General features: G+C 38.8%; 1 protein-coding gene and 1 long non-coding RNA gene across 2 annotated transcripts in view; one reads left to right on the top strand and one right to left on the bottom strand.

Annotated features, from left to right (window-relative positions):
- Window positions 1–13,078, bottom strand: part of LOC128696825 (uncharacterized) — a 72,275-nt gene extending 59,197 nt beyond the window's left edge. The window contains exon 1 of the mRNA XM_053788210.2: window positions 12,755–13,078. Coding sequence (XP_053644185.2) covers window positions 12,755–12,764 — 10 coding nt within the window. The 5' untranslated portion in view covers window positions 12,765–13,078. The remainder of the gene's footprint in view (window positions 1–12,754) is intronic.
- Window positions 1–24,476, top strand: part of LOC138854212 (uncharacterized) — an 88,520-nt gene extending 64,044 nt beyond the window's left edge. Inside the window, exons 2-3 of the long non-coding RNA XR_011393434.1 lie at window positions 7,189–7,292; window positions 24,282–24,476. This is a non-coding gene — a long non-coding RNA (uncharacterized lncRNA). The remainder of the gene's footprint in view (window positions 1–7,188; window positions 7,293–24,281) is intronic.
- Window positions 24,477–25,145: the final 669 nt, after the last annotated feature.

The following is a 25,145-nucleotide window of genomic DNA, read 5'->3' as shown; positions in this document are numbered from 1 at the left end:
TACAATAAGTCTGATTAGCAGGTGCTGCTCAGTGGGATTATGTGAACTAGTAGTCTAAGTAGTCTGTAAGCATTAGTACTAGTCTGCCCAAAATGTGCTGTAAATTAGTGGCTTTCTTTCGTGCTTAACAATATTTTATTACATGTAAATGACATTCTGTGTACTGCAGAAAAAAATAAAGTTGTTTGTTTGCTTGTTGTGGCCCAATTCAAGAATCATCCTGCCAACCTTGCCACTAATACCTGTCATACTGTGCCTCTTCTGGCATCAGTTACTTTGTGTTTATCAACATTTTTGTTTTATTTCACCCCTAATCACTGCCTACTAGCCATGGCACACAAAAGGACTGCTAGTGATATTTGAAGTGAGGAGAATAATACTCAATAATCTGATGATGATACGTGAAGCTGCTGAGCAGTATTTTGCTTAGTGCAGCTGCTGAGCAGTACCTTGATGAGATTTTCCAGATTTTTCTAGACCACAATTATAATTAGTGGGTTTTAGTCTGGGTTCACTGGAACCTCTAGGAACTTATAATCGGTGAATATAGAGAGATTACTGTATCGTACAACTTCTCACAGACATCATACATTATATGCATTTGTACTACTAATAAGGTATTAAAAGGACCCCAGTGGAAATAAGTCACTCTGACTTTTTTTGGGTTATCCTAGTTCTTTACACATATGCTGTTTTGTATGATAATCTATGTAACTGTATTTGCACATACCTGAATAAACTTACTTATAAAATGACCACAAAATGTTGAACTAATACTATGTTTAAGGATGGGCTAGAGGAGTCTGGAATAAATTTCTAATTTCCTCCTGAAATGTAGATTCCATATCCAGAGTGTGACCTCGTATGAGTTTTTTTTGGCTCAACATATTTCTCTTGGATGCTGATGGAGTACAGTATGGCACTCATAATTTGCATTTTTTGAAAAAAAAAATCATTGTGTATTTTTCACAGTTATTATTTATTTATTTTAAGACAACAACACAGTAAAACAAGTTGCATTCTCAGAGTTTTCCATATTTTCAGTCATAGATCAGAGAGAAAATTGAGCAAATAGTAAATATTTTAGTGGCTGGGAATTTTTTATTTGCTGTCACATAACTGGTTATGTTTGAGGTTAAATGCATGAATTCTGTTTAGTTACTAACTGTACTTACTTCATAGGTATGTAAATTTTAATCAGATACAATAAAAGTTAATATACAGAAGTAGAATTTGTTTTTAAGGTGGTTCATTTTTCAGAGTAAATTACCTCAACCACAATATATACTTTTTTCTATATACTGTATGTTATCCTTGGAGTTATTAAACTAGTGCCCTTTAAACAAAATTTATGCAAATATCTGTTGAAACAACTATATTCACTAAAAAAAAAGTAACACTGTTATAATTAAGAAGGATCAAAGTAGTGTGAGATTCCAATGGTAAATTTGAGGACACTACCATAAACTATACATTGCTAGTTCTGGCTGATCTGAATTTGAATATGTGAGCATATAACACAGTTCTTGCATACTTTCACATTTCACTGCCCACTAATTAAAAAGGCATGAGTAATGTTTAAATACTACGTAAAATATCCTTCTCTTCAAACTAAATATCCTTCTCTTCAAACTATGATTTTGAAGTATCTAGTATTGTACTCATATTATTCCTCTATCAATTCACTGACTCAGCACTAACCAGATTGAGAGCTTTCCTCAGATTGCTGTTTTTTCACACAAAACTCTATATAACCCTTCAGTTTTACATGAAGTGTGATATGAGGTAGCATCGAAGATTTATGTTGATATAAAATTAACAGTCTGAAATACTCTGCATCATCAATCCAAAAGCAAAGGTTATGCTCCACTTCACCTTTGACATACACATCTACTGAGCAAATTACTTGATTAAGCTCAAATTATATTTCAGACACATGCTATCCAAGTCACAAATAAAGGCAACCTACCCTACATATATCATTCACTATTTCAAAAAGAAACTGAAGCATAAACAAGTTTTAAGGTTCAATCCACTATCCACAGCCCAAAGCTTAACATGTATTTAACCTAACTGATGTAAAAGTTCAAGAGTTATACCCTTCTTTTATGTAAACATTCTCTTTTAAGGAACATTATCATCATTATGGGGAGTGCTAAAATGTAAGGTTTTAAAGAACAAAGTAACAGTAACTGTTAGAGTCTGTTACATGGATAATATATAACTAAACTACATAGACCGTGGATAAAGATAACTGTAGCCCTTTGGCCTGCAGATTTTGTGAGGATAAATACCATAAACTGCATCAAAAATGGTGAATTCAGTGAACAAGGTATACATATATGTAAATGCTTTCCTTATTTGTTCCTTATAAAAATTCATACCTATAATGTATGCACAACTATGAAAGAAACTTTATATATCAACCATGGTATACTATCTGTAAAAGAATATTTCAGTAATGCAATCAGAATAATTTTGAAACTAGGCTTGTGTTCTACATAAGTAATAAATATAGTATACTGTAAAAAAGTTTATATCTAGTGTACCTACTAAACCGCCTTTGCAAAGAATTTATTCATATGCAGTGCTTGTCTAACTTTCTAGAGTAAAATAGAACAAAAACATATAATAATACATTTAGCATATACATACTAGTAAATGATACCTGTAATGAGCAGGGTAAATAAATCTTTCTGAAAAAAAATATATAGCTGAAATTGAAGTTGCTCAAATAAGCTTGCTTTTTATTATATATTGATTATCATACACCAATGTCACAACACATTCCTAAAATGCAACTGATGAGTCCTTTAACCCTTTGAGGGTTTTCGTCGTACTAGTACGTCTTACGCGTAGGGGTTTTTGACGTACTAGTACTCATAAATTCTAGCGGCCTCAAATCTAGTGGGAGAAAGCTGGTAGGCCTTCATATGAAAGAATGGGTCTATGTGGTCAGTGTGCACAGTCTAAAAAAAATCCTGCAGCACACAGTGCATAATGAGAAAAAAAAATACTTTTTCCATTTTTTTTTAATAAATCAGCGACTTTGCAGTGTATTTTCGTATGGTATTTATTGTTGTATTCTAGTTTTCTTGGTCTCATTTTATAGAATGGAAGACATATTGCTGAAATTGAGATGATTTTGACTGGTTTTACAATGAAAGGTGCCTTGAAATTGAGCTCAAAGTAGCAGAAATGTTCGATTTTTACCAAACTTCAAAAGTAAGCAAATCGTGCCAAGCGTGCAATACATGTCAACTGGTGAGTCTAATATTCTTTCACAAGTGCACCAATAATATTTATACCATTTTTTACACTAATGCAGTAGTCTGCATAACAGTAAATCTTATATTTTTTGTGAGAATAAAAATTCAAAGTGGAAAGCAAAAGAATATAAGAGGGGCCTTGAGACGTGACTAATGACTAGAGGAAATGTCATTTTAGTGCCAGGAATGTCTTTCTTGTTTATTCTGGACCCTATTCCGAAATTGGCATCTTTTGAAATTTGTGTGAAATTGGCAAAATTGCTAAATTCTGACCACTGTACTGGATAGTTGAATTTATAAATGGGTGGTTTCTTGCACCCATTCGATAGAAAAAATGGAGTTCTAGCGAAATATTCATGTTTTTTGTCGACTAGTACAGTGAAATTGGCCGAAAATGGGGCTCAAAGTGGGCAAAATCGCCGATCCGTAAACATCGCCGAGACCGCTAACTTTGCGAGAGCATAATTCCGTAAGTTTTCTATCAAATTTCAAACTTTTGGTGTCGTTATGATCGGGAAAAGATTCTCTATCTTTTCATAAGAGAAAATAATTTTTTTTTTTTTTAAATTTGGCCGACCCTGAGAACGAATTTCGGAGAGGGCCTGTCGACCCTCAAAGGGTTAATTGCATACTGTGAATCATGCTTTGAAAGTAATGAAGTGCAAATATTCTTCATTCAACTTGCAACCAAATAAACGACTGATAATAATACCTTTGTATCAATTTTGTATTACATTTATCACTTGCTAATATTATTAAATATACATACAATCATACAAACATGACAACCAAAAATAACCTACATTTGCACCTAATGTGCACATGTATTGTACACTACACAAAATAAAATAACTTAATTTCCTTACACAGTATTACCAGTGCTTTTATTTATTATAAGAGACATGGTGCTAATTTACATCTGCTTATTAAATGTGCAAGTGCAGGTATCATATTTAACAAAGTTCCTAGTCATCTTACATGAAGAAATTAGTATGAACAAATTAAGAGAGCCATTTTGTTCTAGTAAATGAATAAAAGAAATACTTTATTAGCCAGAGAAGCTTTAGCAAACTGAAGCCCAAATATGAGTGTGATATCATCTAATGTTAGTTTTCAAAAAATGCTTATGCTTAACTACAATGAAAATGGTTATCAATCTCAAATTAATTTTATCAGAATATTCCTTAAGATCACAACATTTTCTCAATTAAAATGACTATGACTAACATCAAGAAATACCTGACCTATTGGTATGCCAAAGTCTTGGGACAAAATATGTCCATTCTAAATACTAAATATACACACAGTTTTAAAAAATGGAAGGCAATGAAAATCACAGCAAACACTCGGATGACAATATGTAGAAAGTGTGAATGGAGACAAATATTTTTTAATACTTGATGTGCTGTTGGAGTGTGAGCAAAGTAACATTTATGAAGGGATTCAGGGAAAGGACTTGAGTCCTGGAGATGGGAAGTACAGTGCCTGCACTCTGAAGGAGAGGTGTTAATGTTTCAGTTTAAAAACTGTAGTGTAAAGCACCCTTCTGGCAAGACAGTGATGGAGTGAATGATGGTGAAAGTTTTTCTTTTTCGGGTCACCCTGCCTTGCTGGGAATCGGCCAGTGTGTTAATAATAATAATAATAATGTATAAAAAAACTGGAGAAAGGACTATAAATGCCTTTTACTAAGTTTTAATAATTATTTCACAGAAGTTGCAGTACAAGAAAATTCAAAAACAACATGATGCTTTGGAACATAGAACAAAGTACAGAATATTCTGAATATTGCTGTCTACAACTTGACAGCAACCTGAAATTCAACACCCATATCCAACACACAACAAAAAAAAGTATCTAAAACAGTTGGCATCCTTTCAAAGATACATTACTATGTACCACAAACAGCATTAATTACACTATATTATTCACTGATCTACCCCTACCTCACCTATGCAATTTGTGCCTGGGGCTCCACAACAACAAATCACCTAAAGTCAATAATAACCTAACAAAAACCTGCGGGGCTAATGATCAAACATTCCACAGCTAGACAACACATTCCCTCACTTTTCAAAGACCTAAACCTACTCACCATACAATACATCCACTAGTACTACTGTGTAAACTACATTTACAAAATAATCAATTCTAATATAAATCCTGACATGAAGTGCTTTCTTGACAGTTGCAACAGGACCCATGGACACAAAACCAAACACAAAAATCTCTATGGCACTGCAAAAATCTCCAGAACCACTGGCTCAGCTAGCATTTTTAAAACTACAGTTAGAAAACACCTTATCTCCTTAACCTATCCTAGCCCATCGTAAATAAATATGTAAAAACCATACGTGCAGGTAAAACAATATCTGTAATCTTCTCAAATGTAATGTTAATCATTCCATTGTGTTCACCTTAGGTTAATAATCAAAACTGTAATTCTTTTCTAACAAACTTTATAAAGCCATATAGCATGAACTAATAGAATATTCAGTTTTCTTGTGATCATTGTAATTCACACAATGACCATATGTACAGTTATTACACTGTTATTACCTTATAATTAATCTAAAGTTAGTCTTGAGTTTGCTGAAATGCTCTGCATATAAAGAGGCTTTTGGCATGTACACCGAACTGTTATACTCCTTTGTACAAACGTGAAACATGCTAAAATAAACATTATTATTATTATTATTATTACATAATGCAAGATTCCTGCATAAAGAAAATTATCCTGTTAAACAAAAGGAATTTTAAGAATTCTGTCAGGTATTATATGTGGAAAAAAGTCAAGCACTCAAGTAGACAAAGCAGTTATACAGGCAATGACAGTATGAAAAGCATATAATTCTGCTGTGTAAATACAGTTTTACTATATTTGACTGCAACAATCATTTTTGGATCATACAATTAGGAAAAAAGCTGCTTACTATATTCCATCAGAGGATTTTGAGCCTTGGTGTATATAGTACTCAATAGTTTAAAGCTGAAAAATGAGACTGCAGTCACTGAATAAAAATAAGGCACCTCTTGATCTAAGGAGTTTTCCACTATATGAGAGAAAAGAACAGAGAGATAAGGTAGACCAAAACACAAACAAAAAGGGGGACAATGGTAGAAAGTAGCCCATTAATTTTACTACTGTAACATCTAAGAGAATTCTGAGGGACCTGGATTCACACCCCAGCACTGGAAAAACACTGGGCATGTTTCCTCACACCTGCTGCTTCTGTTCAACTAGCAGTAAACAAGCACCTGGGGTGTTAGTGAACTGTTGTGGGTCACACCCTTGGGGACAAAACTGAAGAACCCCAATTAAAATAAAACTAACAGTCCCAATGATGCACTGACTTTACTGGGTTACCCTGAGTGAGTGGAAAAACCCTTCAGGTTAAAAATTTGAACAAAATCTTATTGTATCTTATCTTAATGGTGCCAATGTTGTCAAAGTTTTTTTTATAATCTGTTATAGTTGGTTTTCTCAATTTTCCAGTAACGGAATAATTTAAATTTGTCCTCACTGAGTACCATATTGTTTTTTGTGGTTCACCTGAAGACTTGGTTTATACTTGCTTGAAGATTTGAAGTGTCCTCCATGGATGCCACTCTCATGTAAATTCTAGTATCAACTACAAAGAATGATAGATGATATGATTTGTGTCAGATATGAGGATGAGAGAAAAGGATGTGAGCATGTATGTACTATGTTTTGGGAAACAGAGCAGTTCACTATGGCAGCCTCTGCCTCTTGACTTAACCCTGTTTACTATTACTCTTTGTGCTCTATTTGTTCAAAAGTTAAAAATCCATCTGCCCATTTTCCTGTTATTCCTTTTGCATATACTGTAATTCATGCACTATTACAGACATTGGCAATTTGTAACAGAGTAATTTCCGCATTTTGTCTGTTTTCCAGGACATTCAAGACCATGCCATAATGGTCCGGTAGATGCAAGAGGCACAAGTTATCTGCTCTAAAACCATGCTGCCCTTGGTTGTGCAAATTTTGTGAATCCATAGGTTTGTAATCTTGCTTCATAAAATTGTTTCAACAATTTTTATAATGTGAGACATCAGTTCTATTCTAGTGCTTTGCTGCCACCTTTGCTAACTGGGGCTATATCCACTGATTTTAACACGTATTGAATGGCCCCAACATCTAGGCTCCCTCTCCATAGAATGAATCCTTTTTCTGTTTTTCAATGTCTCTCTTCAAAATTTAAAGTAAGCTTTAAACTGTATAAAGGGAATGTGTCAGTTACCTAAGTTTAATAATAGAGTGAGGTTGTTGTGCAAGTTCTGATCTACAATTTTAGACATTAAATTTCCGGAATGAGTGGGGCAAGCAAGTCCTAAAACTTACAGGCCAGTGTGCTATCCACTGGACCATACCAGCCTAAAGCTAAAACATTGGCCCGAGAATGTTAGGACTCATTTCCCATGGGTTTGAGGCCCCACCTGATGTGAGATTTGTTTGCAATCATGTTATTACATTTTCGTAAGTCATAATGGTGGCTTTGAGGGGAACTTGAGCTAGAGCATGCCATAACCATGGTGTGAAATTCATCAGTAAAAACCTGCATGTGTGATCACAGTGGGGACCATGCTACCCTTCCTATAGTGAATAGAAATATACTTAGTTGGATGCATCTTATTAGGCTGGTATGGTCCAGTGGATAACACACTGGCTTGCAAGTTTTAGCACTTGCTTATAATGGATTCAAGCCCCACCCGTTCTGTTTGTCTGCAATCGTGTTTTTGTGATTTCGTGAGTAATAATGTGCTTTTTCAACTTTCAAAATATTTTTCAAAGCTTTAAATAAACAATATCATAACATGTTTAAAATTTAAAATAAACAATATTATATTATTTTTTAAAGCTTTCAATAAAGAATATTATGAGTGTTAGATGTTTAAGCTTCACGTTTAATATAACAGGAAAGTTTCAAACTTCTATTTTCATAAATGATTTTGGATTATGTCATAATTAGATTACTAAATAGTACTGGATTGTAGATGGCTTTTGATATTTTGTTTTCTTTTTTTCTATTTGTAAGTATCACAGAGGGGTGCCTGTAATTAATAATGACATTCACATCTCAGAGCAATTAAGTCATCTGATATTTAAGCTCCTTTTGTTATTTAATACCTAATGAGCAATAAGCATTCTCTTATACACTGAACACAGTTACCAAAGGTTTAAAAATAAAAATTAATGAAAAAGTAGAGGTATCAATATTGCCCTAAAACTGCCTATTGGCACTGACAAAAATTTTGGCATTGCCCCATCCCTAAATAGAAATATACAGAAATGGGAAAGGATAAGGCACTGTTTGAAAGTTATAGAATTTACTTTGGATATAAAGAACCTGGAGCCATATAATATGGCTTGTAATGAGGCAGCAAAAATCTGACTTGGCCATACCATCATAGGCAATGGTGAAGTCATCCACATACAGGTTAGAACAAAGCCTGTGAAAGAATTAAGGAGCATCCATTTATGCTCATTAAAAACAAGGTATAGCAGACCAAGTACTGCACACCAAGTTTGCAAAAAGGCTCTTATTAAGTAGAACACAAATTTGTCTGTGAACAATGTCTTTAGAGAAAATGGTACTATAATAGGCTACGAAGGCCAAAATAATGGGCCTGAAAAAAGATGTGATATCACCAGTGTCAAACTTGAACTAGGATGAAAAAGATGGACACAAGTCAGTGTTCAGTAGAGGCATTACAAATGTACAGCATCACAATGTAGTAAAGAATCAGTAGTGGAAAAGCTCCTCCAACAGCAAAAATAATTGCAAAATTACAATTATATTCACAGGAAAGTGTTAAACCCAAATGGGCTATACAAAACACTAGCCAAACTAACAAGTACAGACAACTCTAGATCTTAAGGTATTGTAAGTATTTTGTAATGTTTTAAAAATTAGTAATGGAGCATGGGAATATGCAAATCATCCACCCCAGTCACTTTGAGCTAACATCTTGATAATGATACAGTTTCAAGGAATGTAAATGGTAAGATTTAGGGTTTTTCAGTAAGAGAGGTGAAATCTAGAGTGGAGTCCTGTAAGAGTTTACACTGAAGAAAGTTAGGAGACAAATGTATTTATCACTTGTCTTCCCAAGGCAGGAGTGCAGCTATGGTGGGGAAGGCTTGTGTTGTTTCTATATCTGTGACTGGTATCGAGAGTTTTTCAACCTTCACGGCTGGCCTTGGACCAGGCTTATCTGTTGATTGCTTGTTCAGTCAGGGTGTCTCTGACCCACTTATCACAGTCTAGTTTATCTGGCACTTGGCGGAGGTCGTGATCCAAGTTTCCTCTATCGAAAGAATGAGTATTATTTTCCAAGAAACTTCATGAGTATGAGAAAACAGAAAAGATACATGAAAAATAGAATCGCACAAGCAGGGGGTTAAAAAAAATAATGCAAACTACAGTAATTATTTAAAAGGTGATCTAAAGCTGGAAAAAATGTGCCAATCAAATGGTGGCAGTGCAATGTGTGTGTAGCAAAGAGCTATCATTGACAGAAAGGAACAACTCTGCTTTCCAAAAGCAGTACTTCTATGATCAAGTGGTGCCAACCAGGCTACTAATTCAAAAGTTTACTTAATCGTAAAAGACTCAAGAACTATACAATATACTTTCATTATAGTATTTCAAATCATCATCTAACTTGAGAATTCCTTTTACAATTAGCACCTGTATCTAAATTCAATTCTAATATAGTGACTGGGGTAAACTTAAACAAATCAGAAATGTACAAAAAACACTTAAATGTATATAATCACCATGCAAGTGCCTATTTTCCGAGTGACAATTAAAAGAACAACAATGAAAAATTTACGTGAAGAGATTTTCCGATTATCATCATATGCAATATCAACCCAGCACAAAAGAAAAATTTTAGTTAGATTATTTAACACCCTATACAGTATTATAAGTCACTTTTTCTCTATTTCAAGAATAATTATTATAGTAGTTATAAATATGCATGAAATGCTCTATGTTGTTATACAGTACTACTAAACAGCCAAGTAAAATGCTGTATACACTGATGACCATACAATGGTGTCTGAAATACTGTATACATTTAATATTGTATACTAAAACTTTTCAACTGTGCAAGTTTAAAAACCACAATGTCCAAGTCCATTACCAGTATCACAAACATTAAATGGTAACTATCACTCAAGAACTATGTGCAGGTACAGTATTCTATTTCTTATTACAGTACTGTATTTTTAGTGTTAAGTGACAATACTGTATATAATTATGGTGCTAAAACAAGCAAATTACAATGGTAATTATTTCATACTATGTATAGATATCGTCCTGTGTAACGTTAATGTTGCTAAACACTGCAGGATTATACTTTATGACTATATGAAAGATAATTTTATCACTAAAGACATTATCACATGCATTTAGTTATAGCTCATTATCTAGTGAGCAAATTTATTTACTATACTGTACATGGGATCTACTTACAAAAGTCTGGTTACTAACCAATGATCTGAAGTTGTTTATCCAATACAGCAAACGTCAAGCAATGGCGAGTAAGTTGCAAAGATTAAACTCCATGATTTAGTTTTCAATACAACTTTTATTTATATAGTATTTTATTAACTAATTATTTTAAATTATCACTGCATGAAATAACCCTGAGTAATACTGAAGTAGGTTATACTGTCAAATGTTTTGTTTGTTTAATGTTGCATAACTGACTATCTCACAAAGAGATCAATTTTGTGGTACTGTACTGTACATAGTGAGGTAAATTCAGTCAGATCAGTTAATAATTTCTATAAACATTATAAGTTTGAAATGATACAGATACTGTATGGACTTGTTATAATTGTATGCTCATAACATATTCCAGTACTGTACAATACTGTATCACTGATCTGACTTTCCACAATTTGATTTTCAAGTTAGTCAAAATATATCAGAATTTACCAATCTCTTCTCATATGTTGTTTATCTGCTTTTAATTCTACTACATAATGCTATGCTGTCTCTATTTTTAAATTCCACAAACACTTTATGGAAACAAACTATTGTACCCCTTAAAAAATAACACTCTTAGGTTATACTGGGTAACATTTAGTTCATTTTAATATAAAGGCCTCCCACAAAATAACCACGGGTTAACTATTAATAAATGTTTTATTAATTATTAACCTCTTAATTGCTTAAGGAGTATCATCATAATTTAGTACGTAATATAACCAAGAAAACGTCACCAGCTCTTAACAAATCTTGGTAATATGTGCAATCCTCTTTACCCCAGTGTAAAATTTCAGACTGTATATTCAACAACAAAGTGAGACTCTTGAATCTCAATTAAACCAATGCCTTTTCCAACATTAAATAACAAGTTGAACCATGAATTTTAGTGGTTCAATTTCAAAATATATCATTGCTGCACCGGTGCAGTACAAAAAATGTAAGATATTGTACTCATTATTTATTAGAGATTTTGTCAGGGAGCAAGTTTAAAAGCATATTAGCAGCCTATATAGAGTTCCAGTTATTTAAACAGCTTAGCATCTTGTAATAATGATCTCATAACATCTACTGCCATGGAGTACTATGCATAAGCACTGAAACATTTCATTTCAAATTTAGATTTTTAGTTATCACTCTATTAAAAAAGAACTTAATAGGGTTTAAATCCCAAAGGGCCAAAAGGTTTGCTTAACTGCACAACAAAATTTAATCAGATAAACAGAGCTGGGATATCGGTAATCATGAGTAAATATTGCACATCTTGTTAAATCATGAAACTAAATACTCTAAATAAAAAACATAATTTTTCATGATGAAATCTGCATACAGAATACAATACAAATAACCAGTATTCATTTCAATTTCAGATTCCCTAAATAAATTTATAATCATACAGATTTCACAAAATCATAAAATTCAAAAAATACCTATATATTAATGTATGACACTTAATGGAACAAATATTATTTGCTTGTAAATTATCCAAAAAAAAAAACATTTATAAATTTACAAAGTACAACATCTATCACAAAATTGCTTTGTTCAGTAATACTGCACTTTCATATTTTTCATTATATCACAAGTGTCATCTGAAAGCCTTTCTTGTAGCAAACACAAAATATCAGTAAAATAAGACAATCACGTTAGAAACTATTATGTTAAAAAACAAGGGCTAAACCCAAATGTTATGAAACATTGGAGTATAATATATGCGTTCTTATGTCAAGTTGTTCAGTTATTGTAATTAAGTAAATCATTAATATATCATCTTCTGCAGACCATTTTCCCTCATATGAGAAGAGTAATGTAGCTAAATTGCCAGCCTGTCATTATAATAAGTGTAGTGGTGACTGACGCAACATACCCTAATGTGAGGGCACAGAGGGCAGGGAGGCCCGTGTCAGCTCTCACCTGGCCTCCACAGGAAGAAACAAGCACAAGTGTGATGTAGATACTCACTGTTGTCCATCTTTGGTACAGTTAGCGGGGGCGGGAGCCACAGAAATCAGAAGACGAGGGGACAATGATGATGCGGGTGCTCAATTGTCATTTCCCGTTGCTGATCGCTCCCTAACTCTTCACTGATTTGTGTTCATTCTTCCCCCAAAATTCACTTAGATTTTCCTTCTATGTGCGCAGGGTGTATTTAAAAAGTGGTATTTAGTGCCAACATACTGCAAAACGAGGTAAAGACTAGCAAGTTATCGATTTTCCACAAACATCTTCGAACAGGACCTTCGGACTCTCTTCTTAACCATTAATTTTGTTTGGATTGCATTTCCTAAAAGATACTGACACCGAAATATATTAACATTTGTGATTATTTTTGTTTAAACTTACAAATATTAGCTAAGATTAATGTTATCAAGTTACAGTTAAAGCGTGAAACGCAGGGAAAGAGAACAATATAAATATTTGTTTTCGTGTGAAATGCGCGTGAGTTGCGCGTCAAGTTAGCAGAGGTCAAGAGGCGACACAAGTCATTATACTTCCCTGTTTCTCCTCCATCACTCTCATGATCATCATAAAAAATATAACCCTTAATGGGGGTTACCTTTATGTTGGTAAAGGGCCTGTGATCCAAGGAATTGGAGTTATCTTACCCTTCCGTGAAGGGGACTATTATGTGGCCCGGTGGCCTGGTGGCTAAAGCTCCCGCTTCACACACGGAGGGCCCGGGTTCGATTCCCGGCGGGTGGAAACATTCGACACGTTTCCTTACACCTGTTGTCCTGTTCACCTAGCAGCAAATAGGTACCTGGGTGTTAGTCGACTGGTGTGGGTCGCATCCTGGGGGACAAGATTAAGGACCCCAATGGAAATAAGTTAGACAGTCCTCGATGACGCACTGACTTTCTTGGGTTATCCTGGGTGGCTAACCCTCCGGGGTTAAAAATCCGAACGAAATCTTATCTTATCTTATCTCCCATTCCCCCGGCGCAGTATGGCCCATAAGGGTTTTGTGTTTCCCCTTAATATGATATATAATATAAAAATATGTTAGCTCATTAAGTTTAAGTTCTATTGACTGTATGTGGGTTATTAAAACTGCAAAGTTGCAATACACCTCTACACTTAATATCATGAGCCATCTATTCCACATAACAGAGGTTAAACTCTGTGTATGTACACAGAGATACACATATTACTGTATAAAATCAGTGGTCATATTATTAAAAAGGACGTTTTATAATTAATATATCAACATAATATAATGCGGTTGGCAACGCTCTCGCCTCACACACTTAGTGTCCATGGTTCAATCCCCGGCACGGGTGGAAACATTGGGCGTGTTTCCTTACACCTGCTGTCCTTGTTCACTTAACAGTAAGTAGATACCTGGGTGTTAGCCGGCTGGTGTGGGTCGCATCCTGGGGGACAAGATTGAAGGATCACAATGGAAATAAAACAGACAGTCCTCAAAAACACACTGACTTTCTTGAGTTATCCTAGGTGGCTAACCCTCTAGGTTAAAAATCCGACTAAATTTTATCTTAACGATTATTAAAGAAATCGGAAGAAAAAATAGTTATAATTACATGATAATAGTGGAACATAATAAATAAAATGTGTAGGATATTCCTTGTATATCCTACATACCATAAATTAGCTAAGCACAGCTGAATACTCATACGGCTTTGATGCTCATTGTGTATATTACAAACTGGAAATGCGTGAAATCCTCGAACTGGACTCCATGGAATGTAGGCGCAAGAAAAATACATCATACTATATACCTAGAATATTCCAGGGAAACTGGTCCCAAATCTGCACAAAGTCATTCCTTACCAGAGAAAAAGGCTTGTCAGGTGGTGCGAAATACCTCCACTAACAAGGGGGGATGTAGTGAGTACACTAAGATAATCCAGTAAGTGTAAAGTAACCAAGACGCTTCAATATACTCCTTTCATATTAAAGCGTAATATTACTAGCAAACTCTCAGTTGTCTTTAACAGGGTACTTTATAAGTTCCTCAAATAAATTTCTGATCAGCCAGGCTGCAGTGCACACGTTGCCCTGCGTGCGGCTAGCACCAACAACCTGGTCGATCAGACCAGTAACCGGGAAGTCTAGTCTGGAACCGGGTTGTGGAGGCACTGAGAGCCGAAATCGTCAAAAGGAAATGTAACAGTATGAACAAGAGATGACTGTTAACAGTATGAACAAGAGATGACTGTTAACAGTATGAACAAGAGATGACTGTTAACAGTATGAACAAGAGATGACTGTTAACAGTATGAACAAGAGACGACTGTTAACAGTATGAACAAGAGATGTCTGTTAACAGTATGAACAAGAGATGACTGTTAACAGTATGAACAAGAGACGACTGTTAACAGTATGAACAAGAGATGCCTGATAACAGTATGAACAAGAGATGACTGTTAACAGTATGAACAAGAGATGACTGTTAACAGTATGAAAAAGAAATGACTGTTAACAGTATGAACAAGAGATGACTGTTAACAGTATGAACAAGAGATGACTGTTAACAGCATGAACAAGAGATGACTGTTAACAGCATGAACAAGAGATGACTGTTAACAGTATGAACAAGAGATGACTGTTAACAGTATGAACAAGAGACGACTGTTAACAGTATGAACAAGAGATGCCTGATAACAGTATGAACAAGAGATGACTGTTAACAGTATGAACAAGAGATGACTGTTAACAGTATGAACAAGAGATGACTGTTAACAGTATGAACAAGAGATGACTGTTAACAGCATGAACAAGAGATGACTGTTAACAGCATGAACAAGAGATGACTGCTAACAGTATGAACAAGAGATGACTGTTAACAGTATGAACAAGAGATGACTGTTAACAGTATGAACAAGAGATGACTGTTAACAGTATGAACAAGAGATGACTGTTAACAGTATGAACAAGAGATGACTGTTAACAGTATGAACAAGAGATGACTGTTAACAGTATGAACAAGAGATGACTGTTAACAGTATGAACAAGAGATGACTGTTAACAGTATGAACAAGAGATGACTGTTAACAGTATGAACAAGAGATGACTGCCTTGGGAACCAGAGACGTACAAGAAGGCTGCAAACTTAAGTATGTTCTTCAGACATTATTATTTACATCACAAGTCCCAGCTAGTGTTTTAGTAACCTTTTACCTGCCTATGTTTACCTGAAGTATACCTGGAGAGGATTTCGGGGGTCAACGCCCCCGCGGCCCGGTCCCTGACCAGGCCTTGTGGTGGATCAGGACCTGGTCAACTAGGCTGTTAGCATCAAACAATCTTAATTAAAGACCGATACATCTTAATACACACTAAAACAACCAAAAGAAAAAGTTAAAGACAAACTGAACACGAAGTATTTTCCCGACCACTCCTTGTTATGACGGTGGCCAGCTTCATGGTCTTGGACCACTGTGACCAGCTTCATGGTGTTGGACCACTGTGACCAGCTTCATGGTCTTGGACCACTGTGACCAGCTTCATGGTGTTGGACCACTGTGGCCAGCTTCACTGTGTCTGGTGACCACTGTGACACTGTGGCCAGCTTCATGGTCTTGGACAACTGTGGCCAGCTTCATGGTCTTGGACCACTGTGGCCAGCTTCATGGTCTTGAACCACTGTGGCCAGCTTCATGGTGTTGGACCACTGTGGCCAGCTTCATGGTCTTGGACCACTGTGGCCAGCTTCATGGTCTTGGACCACTGTGGCCAGCTTCATGGTCTTGGACCACTGTGGCCAGCTTCATGGTCTTGGACCACTGTGGCCAGCTTCATGGTCTTGGACCACTGTAGCCAGCTTCATGGTGTTGGACCACTGTGGCCAGCTTCATGGTCTTGGACCACTGTGACCAGCTTCATGGTGGTGGACCACTGTGGTCAGCTTCATGGTCTTGGACCACTGTGGCCAGCTTCATGGTCTTGGACCACTGTGACCAGCTTCACGGTCTTGGACCACTGTGGCCAGCTTCATGGTCTTGGACCACTGTGGCCAGCTTCATGGTCTTGGACCACTGTGGCCAGCTTCATGGTCTTGGTCCACTGTGGCCAGCTTCATGGTTTTGGACCACTGTGGCCAGCTTCATGGTCTTGGACCACTGTGGCCAGCTTCATGGTCTTGGACCACTGTGGCCAGCTTCATGGTCTTGAACCACTGTAGCCAGCTTCATGGTCTTGGACCACTGTGGCCAGCTTCATGGTCTTGGACCACTGTGGCCAGCTTCATGGTCTTGAACCACTGTGGCCAGCTTCATGGTCTTGGACCACTGTGGCCAGCTTCATGGTCTTGGACCACTGTGGCCAGCTTCATGGTCTTGGACCACTGTGGCCAGCTTCATGGTCTTGGACCACTGTGGCCAGCTTCATGGTCTTGGACCACTGTGGCCAGCTTCATGGTCTTGGACCACTGTGGCCAGCTTCATGGTCTTGGACCACTGTGGCCAGCTTCATGGTCTTGGACCACTGTGGCCAGCTTCATGGTCTTGGACCACTGTGGCCAGCTTCATGGTCTTGGGCCACTGTGGCCAGCTTCATGGTCTTGGACCACTGTGGCCAGCTTCATGGTCTTGGACCACTGTGGCCAGCTTCATGGTGTTGGACCACTGTGGCCAGCTTCATGGTGTTGGACCACTGTGGCCAGCTTCATGGTCTTGGACCACTGTGGCCAGCTTCATGGTCTTGGACCACTGTGGCCAGCTTCATGGTCTTGGACCACTGTGGCCAGCTTCATGGTCTTGGACCACTGTGGCCAGCTTCATGGTCTTGGACCACTGTGGCCAGCTTCATGGTCTTGGACCACTGTGGCCAGCTTCATGGTCTTGGACCACTGTGGCCAGCTTCATGGTCTTGGACCACTGTGGCCAGCTTCATGGTCTTGGACCACTGTGGCCAGCTTCATGGTCTTGAACCACTGTGGCCAGCTTCATGGTCTTGAACCACTGTGGCCAGCTTCATGGTCTTGGACCACTGTGGCCAGCTTCATGGTCTTGAACCACTGTGGCCAGCTTCATGGTCTTGGACCACTGTGGCCAGCTTCATGGTCTTGGACCACTGTGGCCAGCTTCATGGTCTTGGGCCACTGTATGCACAAGGCTTATTCCTCTAAGAAAAAGGAGGAGTAGATGTAAAATAGAAAGAGACAGGCGCTCCCTTTACAGGCGACGGAAAAGAATAACAGAGCGGCTAAAAGAGGTCAATATATCAGAAATGCGCAGGGAGACACTGGTCAGAGAAATAGCAAGCATCGAACTTAAGCTAAAAGAATCCTTTAGGAGTCAGGAATCGCGGGAAGAACTAAAAGCCATAAATGAAATCGAAAGAAACCCAAAGTATTTCTTCTCCTATGCCAAATCAAAATCGAGAACAACGTCCAGTATTGGGCCCCTACTTAAACAAGATGGGTCCTACACAGATGACAGCAAGGAAATGAGTGAGCTACTCAAGTCCCAATATGACTCAGTTTTTAGCAAGCCGCTAACCAGACTGAGAGTCGAAGATCAAAATGAATTTTTTATGAGAGAGCCACAAAATTTGATTAACACAAGCCTATCCGATGTTATCCTGACGCCAAATGACTTCGAACAGGCGATAAATGACATGCCCATGCACTCTGCCCCAGGGCCAGACTCATGGAACTCTGTGTTCATCAAGAACTGCAAGAAGCCCCTATCACGAGCCTTTTCCATCCTATGGAGAGGGAGCATGGACACGGGGGTCGTCCCTCAGTTACTAAAAACAACAGACATAGCCCCACTCCACAAAGGGGGCAGTAAAGCAACAGCAAAGAACTACAGACCAATAGCACTAACATCCCATATCATAAAAATCTTTGAAAGGGTCCTAAGAAGCAAGATCACCACCCATCTAGAAACCCATCAGTTACACAACCCAGGGCAACATGGGTTTAGAACAGGTCGCTCCTGTCTGTCTCAACTACTGGATCACTACGACAAGGTCCTAAATGCACTAGAAGACAAAAAGAATGCAGATGTAATATATACAGACTTTGCAAAAGCCTTCGACAAGTGTGACCATGGCGTAATAGCGCACAAAATGCGCGCTAAAGGAATAACAGGAAAAGTTGGTCGATGGATCTATAATTTCCTCACTAACAGAACACAGAGAGTAGTCGTCAACAGAGTAAAGTCCGAGGCAGCTACGGTGAAAAGCTCTGTTCCACAAGGCACAGTACTAGCTCCCATCTTGTTCCTCATCCTCATATCCGACATAGACAAGGATGTCAGCCACAGCACCGTGTCTTCCTTTGCAGATGACACCCGAATCTGCATGACAGTGTCTTCCATTGCAGACACTGCAAGGCTCCAGGCGGACATCAACCAAATCTTTCAGTGGGCTGCAGAAAACAATATGAAGTTCAACGATGAGAAATTTCAATTACTCAGATATGGTAAACATGAGGAAATTAAATCTTCATCAGAGTACAAAACAAATTCTGGCCACAAAATAGAGCGAAACACCAACGTCAAAGACCTGGGAGTGATTATGTCGGAGGATCTCACCTTCAAGGACCATAACATTGTATCAATCGCATCTGCTAGAAAAATGACAGGATGGATAATGAGAACCTTCAAAACTAGGGAGGCCAAGCCCATGATGACACTCTTCAGGTCACTTGTTCTATCTAGGCTGGAATATTGCTGCACTCTAACAGCACCTTTCAAGGCAGGTGAAATTGCCGACCTAGAAAATGTACAGAGAACTTTCACGGCGCGCATAACGGAGATAAAACACCTCAATTACTGGGAGCGCTTGAGGTTTCTAAACCTGTATTCCCTGGAACGCAGGAGGGAGAGATACATGATTATATACACCTGGAAAATCCTAGAGGGACTAGTACCGAACTTGCACACGAAAATCACTCACTACGAAAGCAAAAGACTTGGCAGACGATGCACCATCCCCCCAATGAAAAGCAGGGGTGTCACTAGCACGTTAAGAGACCATACAATAAGTGTCAGGGGACCGAGACTGTTCAACTGCCTCCCAGCACACATAAGGGGGATTACCAACAGACCCCTGGCAGTCTTCAAGCTGGCACTGGACAAGCACCTAAAGGCAGTTCCTGATCAGCCGGGCTGTGGCTCGTACGTTGGTTTGCGTGCAGCCAGCAGCAACAGCCTGGTTGATCAGGCGCTGATCCACCAGGAGGCCTGGTCACAGACCGGGCCGCGGGGGCGTTGACCCCCGAAACTCTCTCCAGGTAAACTCCAGGTAAACTATAGCCAGCTTCATGGTCTTGGACCACTGTGGCCAGCTTCATGGTCTTGAACCACTGTGGCCAGCTTCATGGTCTTGGACCACTGTGGCCAGCTTCATGGTGTTGGACCACTGTGGCCAGCTTCATGGTGTTGGACCACTGTGGCCAGCTTCATGGTCTTGGACAACTGTGGTCAGCTTCATGGTCTTGGACCACTGTGGCCAGCTTCATGGTCTTGGACCACTGTGGCCAGCTTCATGGTCTTGGACCACTGTGGCCAGCTTCATGGTCTTGGACCACTGTGGCCAGCTTCATGGTCTTGGACCACTGTGGCCAGCTTCATGGTCTTGGACCACTGTGGCCAGCTTCATGGTCTTGCACCACTGTGGCCAGCTTCATGGTCTTGGACCACTGTGGCCAGCTTCATGGTCTTGGACCACTGTGGCCAGCTTCATGGTCTTGGACCACTGTGGCCAGCTTCATGGTCTAGATAATACTTTAGTTTTCAACAAAAAGTAGACTTTTAAAAGTGTAAGTTTTTCAAGAGAAGTGAAAATAAAATTATATTCGTGCAGATTATGCAGTTCTTCTTCCTGCCGGGAAGAAAAACTGCATCATCTGTAAAGAAGAGTTGTTATTGTTATTATAATCAAAGAAAGCGCTAAACCGACAAGGAACAGAAGATTTGTATGCAGATTAGTTCCAAGTTCCGCCTCCAGTATGTGTCCGCCATCCTGCCTCTGTTGCATTTGTAAAGCTTGGCAATACGCAGGTGTAACATCTCTCAATAATGGTACACAGGTGCTGCACATGTATCTCACTCATCAGCTTGTCAGTATTATACCTGAGATGTCATATCAATGTGTATGGTGAGTGTGTATTATGAGAGGTATTGTTGGCGAGTGTGATCATTAGCCTAGGATGAAAGTAAAGAGGCATGAGTGGAGGTGACAGGGGGGAGTAGATGACATTCTCTCCAATAACACACGTACACACACACACACACACACACACACACACACACACACACACACACACACACACATACACACACACACACACACATACACACACACATACACACACACGCACACACGCACACACACACACACACGCACACACACATACACACACACACACACACACACACACACACACACACACACACACATACACACATACACACACACATACACACACACGCACACACACATACACACACACACACACACACACACACACACACACACACACACACACACACACATACACACACACACATCACGACACCTGCTTTATGAGTCATATGAGATACTACTGTTGGATGATGTAGTGGTGGTAACTGTTGGCAGAGCTGTGTGGTGGTAACTGTTGGCAGAGCTGTGCGGTGGTAACTGTTGGCAGAGCTGTGTGGTGGTAACTGTTGGCAGAGCTGTGTGGTGGTAACTGTTGGCAGAGCTGTGTGGTGGTAACTATTGGCAGAGCTGTGTGGTGGTAACTGTTGGCAGAGCTGTGTGGTGGTAACTGTTGGCAGAGCTGTGTGGTGGTAACTGTTGGCAGAGCTGTGTGGTGGTAACTGTTGGCAGAGCTGTGTGGTGGTAACTGTTGGCAGAGCTGTGTGGTGGTAACTGTTGGCAGAGCTGTGTGGTGGTAACTGTTGGCAGAGCTGTGTGGTGGTAACTGTTGGCAGAGCTGTGTGGTGGCACATTTACACATTATAACTGTCTTTTTACACATACACACGACTGAGTATACACACAGTGATGGTATACATACAAAAGACTGAATACACACACACACTGTAGTGGTATACATACGCATGACCGGGTGCAGTGTTGCAGGAGCTGGTAGGGTCTTGCTCGACTTGCATGTCGTCACTCAGGAGCTGAGACTCGATCCCTGCAACCACAATTAGGTGAGTACTCACCTCGTATGTGAGTACTGAAATAACAAATGACTGTTGTATTGTGGCGATCTGGCTCCTTTCCTACCTTACACTCTATTCTTAATATATATTCATGGAAAACGCTAAACCCTGGTGGCTCTTACACTAAATTTTGCTCTCTTCAAGAGCTCTTGATCAAAGGAATCAGAGCTGATCCCCATTTCATTGGATGACTCTTGATTGCCTACCATTACTTGGTCGCTGTATGCGGGTTTACCGCTCTCCGTGAATATACTAACAGATAACAATAACTTTATCCAGCGGTTGTGCAGATGTCTGACAGTTCTTGCGTCTCTCAGTGATGTATTGAAGACCTTGACAAGTGAATAATTCGGAGTTGTCGTTCCCTCTCAATACTCAAGTTGATATCTTGTCAGGTTCCATTGAATTTGAAGTGTTCAAATGTGTCATCATTCGTAGCAGCTCACTTCTCTATACATTTCCTAATTCTGTGCTCTATGTTCTTATTATTGTTCCAGGTAGTGTTTCCTGTTTCGCTGTCCAGGCTCTGAAATATTATTTTCATATTACGGGCAACAGGGCTGTAAAACTTGTCTGATACGAGTCCAGGTCACGATCCGGGGACGGGGGAGCAAGCCTCCACCATTCCTTGCACTGAAAGACCCACATGAGCGTTAGGCTTCACATAAATTACAATAATAATGAAAGAAGAACAATTTCTCTTTAAGCAACCTGTACATACAACCTAACTTGATCTTCAAAAATTATGAAAGAAAATGATGGAAATTTTCAAACAGAAGTGACTTACATTGTTTGGATGAAGTAGCTAATATTAGGCTGTATAACATCTTTAACAATGTTTGTAATGCATTTACTTTTATTTTGATATTTTAAGTCTCGTCAGTGAGAATAATAAATGTATTTGTACTAAATAATAAATATATTTGTATTGTGTACCTGTGTTGTATGGTGCCTGGTAAACTTCACTGTATCTGTGTTGTATGGTGCCTGGTAAACTTCACTGTATCTGTGTTGTATGGTGCCTGGTAAACTTCACTGTATCTGTGTTGTATGGTGCCTGGTAAACTTGACTGTATCTGTGTTGTATGGTGCCTGGTAAACTTGACTGTATCTGTGTTGTATGGTGCCTGGTAAACTTCACTGTATCTGTGTTGTATGGTGCCTGGTAAACTTCACTGTATCTGTGTTGTATAGTGCCTGGTAAACTTCACTGTATCTGTGTTGTATAGTGCCTGGTAAACTTCACTGTATCTGTGTTGTATAGTGCCTGGTAAACTTCACTGTATCTGTGCTGTATAGTGTCTGGTAAACTTGACTGTATCTGTGTTGTATAGTGCCTGGTAAACTTCACTGTATCTGTGTTGTATGGTGCCTGGTAAACTTCACTGTATTTGTGTTGTATAGTGCCTGGTAAACTTCACTGTATTTGTGTTGTATAGTGTCTGGTAAACTTGACTGTATCTGTGTTGTATAGTGCCTGGTAAACTTGACTGTATCTGTGTTGTATGGTGCCTGGTAAACTTCACTGTATTTGTGTTGTATAGTGCCTGGTAAACTTCACTGTATCTGTGTTGTATAGTGCCTGGTAAACTTCACTGTATTTGTGTTGTATAGTGCCTGGTAAACTTCACTGTATCTGTGTTGTATAGTGCCTGGTAAACTTCACTGTATTTGTGTTGTATAGTGCCTGGTAAACTTCACTGTATCTGTGTTGTATGGTGCCTGGTAAACTTCACTGTATTTGTGTTGTATAGTGCCTGGTAAACTTCACTGTATCTGTGTTGTATAGTGCCTGGTAAACTTCACTGTATTTGTGTTGTATAGTGTCTGGTAAACTTGACTGTATCTGTGCTGTATAGTGCCTGGTAAACTTGACTGTATCTGTGTTGTATAGTGCCTGGTAAACTTGACTGTATCTGTGTTGTATAGTGTCTGGTAAACTTGACTGTATCTGTGTTGTATAGTGTCTGGTAAACTTGACTGTATGTGTTGTATAGTGCCTGGTAAACTTGACTGTATCTGTGTTGTATAGTGTCTGGTAAACTTGACTGTATCTGTGTTGTATAGTGTCTGGTAAACTTGACTGTATCTGTGTTGTATAGTGTCTGGTAAACTTGACTGTATCTGTGTTGTATAGTGTCTGGTAAACTTGACTGTATCTGTGTTGTATAGTGCCTGGTAAGCTTCACTATATCTGTGTTGTGTGGTGCCTGGTAAACTTGATTGTATCTGTGAAGAAATGCATTTTAATGTCTTTTTTAATCATTCATAGGTGAGGCCACGATGCTGTTGTAAGGTTTCTAATTGAAGAAACTAGAGCTATTCTTCCCTTCCTTGGATTAAACCTGATTGTCTCCCAGTCCCCAGGCACTGTATGACCACGTCTACGGCCACATGCTGTACATTCTACAAGACTGATGGACTGAACACATCGACTCCAGGCTGAGGGACTGATTACCTCAAACTCCTCCTCTCCTTACATCTTTCTGTTTTGTATTGGACTGATGAAGCCACTGTGTGGCGAAACGTTTCCTCAATAAAGACTCCCATATGTTGCATAAGTGTCTCAATCTTCAACTTTTCGGTTTTCAAAACCATTCATCACATTCATGTTGATAATGTTCCTTTTACTTCAACTTACTTATCTAATTTACTAAGTAGCTTTACATGTCAGACAGAATTAAGTACCTTCTTATATTATTGCAGTCTAGGAATAGACAATCCACCCTTCCTTCTCTTCCCTGTCTGACCTTTGTTAATCAATCAAATGTATTTAAAATGTCAGGCATGGCCGTCCATATCTGAATCCACGTTGTTATTTTGAGAGAAATCTCGTATTTTGAAGAATTTCAAAAATGTTTGTGTATAGTTATCTATTTGTGATTCTCTATTTGTTATTACCCATTCATGATTACCTCACTGTGACAGCTCATTTGCAGCTACAGGGGCAGAGCAACGCTTCTGATGTCCGTCTTCAGTAAACAGTACAGTTTACCGTGTAGTTTTCTAAAGTTTCCAGTGGGTAGAGCACTGGATACTACAGAAGTTTTTACGAGAGAGAGAGAGAGAGAGAGAGAGAGAGAGTGTGTGTGTACTGTGGTTGCAGGGGTCGAGTCACAGCTCCTGGCCTCGTATGTGGGGTGTGTGTGTGGGTGTGTGTGAGGGGGCGTGGGAAGGACACCAGGCTGCCTCACTCAACTTTCACATTATACTGCAGTAACCTG

The sequence above is a fragment of the Cherax quadricarinatus genome, chromosome 52 (assembly GCF_038502225.1).
Source record: "Cherax quadricarinatus isolate ZL_2023a chromosome 52, ASM3850222v1, whole genome shotgun sequence".
NCBI classification, from domain to species: domain Eukaryota; kingdom Metazoa; phylum Arthropoda; class Malacostraca; order Decapoda; family Parastacidae; genus Cherax; species Cherax quadricarinatus.
This window is presented reverse-complemented; position numbering and strand designations above follow the sequence as displayed.